The 6,267-nt window shown below is 45.3% G+C and overlaps 1 protein-coding gene across 1 annotated transcript; it reads left to right on the top strand.

The window, feature by feature from the left end:
• The first annotated feature begins 435 nt into the window (after positions 1-435).
• LOC112573335 (UDP-glucuronosyltransferase 2B9-like) lies at positions 436-4,016 on the top strand. The gene is made up of 2 exons (XM_025253606.1): positions 436-1,169; positions 2,475-4,016. The coding sequence occupies exon 2, from the start codon at positions 2,617-2,619 to the stop codon at positions 3,766-3,768; it is 1,152 nt and encodes a 383-aa protein (XP_025109391.1). The 5' UTR covers positions 436-1,169; positions 2,475-2,616; the 3' UTR covers positions 3,769-4,016.
• The last annotated feature ends 2,251 nt before the right edge of the window (positions 4,017-6,267 follow it).

Below are 6,267 nucleotides of genomic sequence, written 5' to 3'. Positions count from 1 at the left end.
CCATTTTTTATTAGAAACAAGTTGTACTTACCATTAATTATGTACTAATTAGTGGGATATTTGAAGTTGTTTTCCCGAAACCAACTTCTGAATGTCTGGCTGCATCGTAGAGACACCAAGTCGGAGCACTGAATCGAAATGTTCGTCCATCGAAAAAAAGATTGAGAAACGCCCCTACGTGGGGATAAATACTTCTTCTTCCTTTTTTTCGTTTTTTTAAGGTCTTCTTTTATTACTAACATGCCGATTTCCTGCACTGTGGGCAGAAGTTTCGCGGGCCGGATGGCACCGCGTCGCGGGCCGTAGGTTGTGCATCCCTGTTCTATATCATTTATGTTATATTAAATACTCAACGACTCGCTTGAATTGGGTTCTAGGTAAAAAAATAAATAAATAAAAAGAAGTGTCATCCATATGATCTGCCAAGGAAAGTGCCAAGTAAAGTAAGAAATATGACAGCTAAAGTGAATGAGTATCTATGGCAATGTGATGTTTTTCTACGAGTTCCAAATGAATGTACCGTGAAACCTACTTGCGGCGATCAAACGTGAAAGCTTATCACTGAACGCACAGGTCACGTTCGTTCAAATTTTTTCTCTGCATGATCCCGTTAAATCACAGGGCTTTGTCCGTGCAGTCAGCCACAGGTTGAACAGCTGTTGCTGCTGACAATCCGTAATTAAAAAGCACTATTACACACCGGGGTGAGTCACTCTGTCAATACGACTACTGATCGAGTGTTCAATGAACAGTAAGTCTGAACAGGTCAGGGCAAGTAACAAAACCCAACCGCCAGATAACAAGTGGTCAGACATGCTTGTAGGTTATAAATCCTAAAAATGTCCTAAGAATTTTTTTTTCTTTTCTTGACAGCAGATAGCAAGCGCACAGCACCGCACATGCTCACACGACATGCTGTGAGGTAACTGAGACCTTATCTAGGTCAGGGTGGCTAGGTGTCGGGTGACTCTGAACACTTGGTGACAGGATAAACACAAAATAGGGTACATGAACGTGAGTTATGGGGTAAAGGCAGGTTACCAGGCAAAGTGTGATAACAGACTGAGTTCTGGTTACCAGCTTTGGGGTTTGATTGTAATTGTGGTACTCAGGCAGACAGGTAGAACAAGCGCACCAGGCAGGTACACAAGAGGAGAGGGGAACTAAAGGTAAGTAACTCTGTGTAATTCTGGTCCTTAGCACCTCTGTTTGTCAGCTTGCCTGCCTGCGAACATTAAATGTCATAGTGCTGTACAACTGTACCGTTATTATTGTATTGATAATATTATAATCTTCCCTTGTTGCTGGTGTGTGTGTGTGTTTCGCGTGCGTGAGAGAGTTTGAGTTAAGATCGAGTGAGTGTGTCCCTGGGTGTGTTCATATGCTTCTGTGTCACTGTCAGCCATTGTTTTGCCTGTTCGCTTCCTCTTTTTTTTCTCTCTCTCTCTTCACCACTCCCTTCCCTCTCGGTGAGTGTGAGAGATCCCGATTTGTGTACATCGCTTTGTGTTCGTGCGAGCTGAGTAATATTCGCGGAGTTAACACTACTCTCACTTGCTCGTTTTCGGGTCGTGTCAACACACCCAGGCGACAGCAATCATTAAATATATTCCTGTTGACACATATCTCACTCTACCGGAAATCTTCGCTATGGAGGCAAAGATCAATTCGTAGGCCAATCGCTCACCCAATGGCTCGCAGCTAAATAAAGTTCACATGCACCTGAAAGCTGTTCACAGTCACGCAGTCTTTCTACACGATTACTGACATCCCCCTACCCTCGATCGTCTCCCCATCTCCCACAAAAAATGGTGAAGGGAAAGAGAGCAGATTTTAATTTAGAATATTTTAAGCATTTTTATGATGTATTATATGTTTGACAATGCAAAGAACTGTGCATGGGCTTCGCTGAAACCTGTTCGCCGGTGCGATACATGCCCACCGAAGCAAAACTTTCAGAATGCAATTTGCCTAGAGCACTATTTTGTACTGCTTTCATAAAACGACATCTATAGGACGAGCTGCAGTCCGCGTTTTCTCATTAGCGCTTTGAAATTAGGAACTTGTTTCCCTAATATGAAATGTCTAACAAAGCTGCTGCAATAATTATATATTCTGGTCACGTCACAAAGACTGTTAAATTTAGCCACAGGTGCACACGCCGTGTGTGTGTGTGAGAGAGAGATGGGGAGATGGCAGATGGGTAGATAGGCATGTTGTTACGGAGAGATGGTACAGCTGCGTGTCAGAAAGAGAGATGTTGTCTAAACCCCAGGGAACCACTGTGAAGGTACTTATGTACTATCCCCAAATTTAGCGGCAAGTCGTCAATAAAATTGACACATTCACTTACATTGCGCGCGTGTGTTTGAATGCAAGCACGTGAGCGACTCGAGTGTAAGTTGTTATAGTGAGACAGGCAGTAAGGACGCTGAAATACTAATGAAAGTCTGCGTGACATTTTCTTTCCGAAGGGTACGCCAGTCCGTCCGTTCGTCTGACCAGGAAGATCGAGCACAAGCACCATGAGGTTGTCACCAGCCCCACCTTATCCACCCACAACTCGTCGTTGCCTTTGTCCTCCTTCTCTTCTGCGTCGAGAGCAAGAGGGTGATCATGCTTCCCACCCCGTTTCACAGCCACGCCGACTACCACACCAACGTAGCGAGGGCGCTGGTGAGGCTGGGGCACGAGGTGTGGCTGGCCGTCCCGCTCTACCTGGCCGTGCGACCGAGCCTCAACATGTCACAGCTACACGTCCTCGTCTACGACACACCGTTTGACGTGGAGGGCAGCTCCATGGCACAGCTGCCCAGGCGTTACTTCCTGGGAGAGAAGGAGAACTTTCACGAGCTGGAGGTCATCATGAGGGAGCACTGCGAGAGGCTGCTGAAGAACAACACCTTCTTCAAGCAAGTCAAAGCCTTCCAGCCCGACTTCGTCGTCATTGACAACCTGTCCCTGGTGTACATGCTGGCGATCCTGCCGTATCGGCTGGGGGTGCCCTTCGCCTTCGTCGGCTCCTCGTACGACCCCGTGGCCCAACGCGTGCCCTTCTCGCCGGCCGTGACACCACTTCCTGTCTACCCTTACAGCGATCGCATGACATTCTTCCAGCGGGTCAAGAACACCGTGATGTTTCTTAGGCGCTGCTGGGCCCACCCATCTGTATACCACGATGCGGTTACCCGCTTTGCCCCGGAGAAGCCCTTCATTGCCATGGACATGCTGGTGGCCCGAGCAGAGATTTGGCTTGTGGAGATGGACCACATTTTGGACTACCCCAAGCCCAGCTTGCCCAACGTCAAATTCATCGGAGGAACAGTGAAAGGTCCGGCTGGCCCTCTGCCTCCGGAATTTAAGTCCTTCATGGACGAGGCCCGAGATGGAGTTGTGGTTGTGTCGTTTGGCAGCTACGTGCTGGACCTTCCTCCGGATATCAGTGACATGCTGTTCCAGGCCTTCCAACAGCTGCCGATGAAGGTGGTCATGAAGTCCAATCTAACCTCCCCGGACCCAGCCAGGATCATGACTTCACCCTGGCTCCCGCAGAACGACCTGCTGGGCCACCCAAACACCCTGGTCTTCGTCAGTCACTGCGGGAAGAATGGCCAGTACGAAGCGCTGTACCACGCCGTGCCAGTGGTTGCCACGCCTCTCTTCTATGACCAGCCCTACAACGCCGAGCGCATGCGCGTCAAAGGCCTGGCAGAAGTGCTCGATCTGCGCACCTGCACAGCATCGGAGATGTCACGTCGACCATCTTGAAAGTGGCGCACGATCCTCGCTATAAGCGCGCGATCACTTCTGCCTCTCGCTTATTCCGCCAGCAGTTTCACGTGCCCGTGGAAGTGGCCGGAAGATGGCTTGATCACGTGATGAAATATGGCGGCGCATACATGCGTTCGGCGGGGCAGGATTTGACGATGCCGGAATTCTTGATCTTTGATGTCATTGCGTTTCTGGCAGTGGTGGGGATGCTGTTGTCTGCTTTCTTGATTTACGTAGGTTTAGTGCTATACAGACACGTTTGCTGCAGAAAACGGAAAGTGGAGTAAGTCCCCTTAGGCAGCAGCCAGGTAGAGTTAATTCCCTTCAACGAGATCTGTTAACTGTCTTTGAAGGACGAAAAGTCAAGCAGTTTTAAATCACCCAAGGAACGAGGTTCTAATGAACACTGATTAGACGAGATGGGACTTCTAGTTATCTAATAGCCTTTCCCTACCATCTTTTACCACCGAGGTATACCTATATGGTCCTTAACGACAGTCCCAAAAGGTGATTGAAGGTACACTGCACTTTACAGCAGTACCAGTACCAGCCTCCCATGTATAAACAGAGGGATGGGGACTATTGGGAAACTGAAACAAGAAGTGACATGGACACTTCCTCTTCAGGACAAATCCAGTTAGAGAGCTAGTGCCTAATGCAGCTCCAGAGACTATAGTAACAGACAAGCTGCGATGTCATGTAAAGTAAGAAGTCAAGCGTATTTCTCACATTACATTCACACAGTCGGTAAGGATTGTCAGCTGTCTGCGCCGGCACAGAGAAGCGTCCACAGAAGAAATACGCTGAGTTAGAATTCATTGAAATTGGCTTGGGACTGCGACTGTTCTAGAATGCTACTACAAAGGTCACATTTGTGTGTATGTGGTTCCCGCGCATGTTTAACATACAGGTGCAATTATAAAGTGCATATATTTATAAACACATTGATTTTTAAAATGCTAGTTTGATCTAAATAAAAAGCAAATCCATTTCGTTTTGTGGCACGTTAGCTTTGTGCAGTAATGTACGTGCGTGTCCTCGCGCGTGCGTGAGTGATCGAGTGAGGCCTTGCATTGGCTATAATAAAATTGCTTTTCACTTTGTTTTTCCACCGAACTCAAACGTCTCTAGTCCTCCCAAAGGCCTGCTGTAAAAACCGCCGTCGTTCGATAACTCCTCCAATAACATTAAGGGTCATCCCGACCTTAACAGGTGTGCTGTGCTATTCCCTTATATATTTCCTGACGATATAATCTTTTCCTGCTCTTTAACTGACAAGCTGTCTTTTTTAACAGTCCGAGTATATTATTAATTAGTTTTCTGATCCTTATTACTTTACCCATAAATACAGTTTTGTTCGTATTATTTTTGTAATGCCCTGTCCTGTCTTTTTTTTAAAAATTATTATTGCCAGCGCTGAATCGCTCGCTTTATAAATTATTTCTCATTCTGCACCACAGAACAAGAAAGAAATGTTTTTTTTTTGGACTCAGGGTGTGGAGCAAAATACGTCTCGACTAGTCTGCGATTTTCTTTTTCCCACCTATATATATATTTACTCTGTGATGCAACGTGTCGACAGAGCTTTTGCTTATTTCTTCATCTGTCGCTAATACCGTTAGGAGAAAAGCAGTTCATCGTGAAAGCTATCCATAAACTGATATCTGTTCACTTATACCTCGTTGATTTGAGATTGTTGACCAATTTTGTCGTGTTTTGCTGATGATTTCCGTTGTTTATTTGTAAATTAATGATCGATTGAGCACCTTTAATTGTGATGCATAAATTAAAGTGTGTCGTTTTGACAATTCGCGTTGTTACAACAGAGTACATTATTCGTCCTCAATTTTCTCGCTACCTGAATCTTGAAGTTTTGTGATCCTTGGAGGAAAGAACATAATAATAAAATGCAAATAAGTCAATCACTTTGTTTAGACTCATCTGTATTTAGGCGCAAGCATAGATTGTCGCCCTTGTCCGGAAGCAGTCACTCAGGGGCCAGACGCGAATTTCACTTCCGCGTGGAGAAGTTCGTGTAGACTGACCATAGTCCACGAATTTCAGATTTTCTCCTATAATTCTTACCAAAAACTTCGTGTTAAGGTGAGTTCCTCGAACTTATTTACTCTTAAACGATCAGTTTAGTGTTTTATTATTGCTTATCGGTGTATGTATGAACAAATGCAGCGTTTTGTTTACAATGACTAGCTCAATAAGTGCAGTGGAGACGCCCCCGGTAAATCGTATTTGTTGTTGCTTTTCAATTACCTATTTATTAACATTCAACCACTTAATAACATTTTTAGAAAACGAATACTGTATGTGTAATATATATATGTCAGCAAGGTTTGTCTTAAAGTCTTGGAAATGCACCACATAACTGTTAAGGAGGAAAGCCGGTGCGGTATCCTGACCGGAAATGACGTTATTTAACGCAATTAGTAAGATAAAGACATCGTTATTTTCTAGCAAAATATTCAGAGGTATAATTTTTTT

This window comes from Pomacea canaliculata, linkage group LG1 (genome assembly GCF_003073045.1).
Source record: "Pomacea canaliculata isolate SZHN2017 linkage group LG1, ASM307304v1, whole genome shotgun sequence".
Taxonomy (NCBI): Eukaryota; Metazoa; Mollusca; class Gastropoda; order Architaenioglossa; family Ampullariidae; genus Pomacea; species Pomacea canaliculata.
This window is presented reverse-complemented; position numbering and strand designations above follow the sequence as displayed.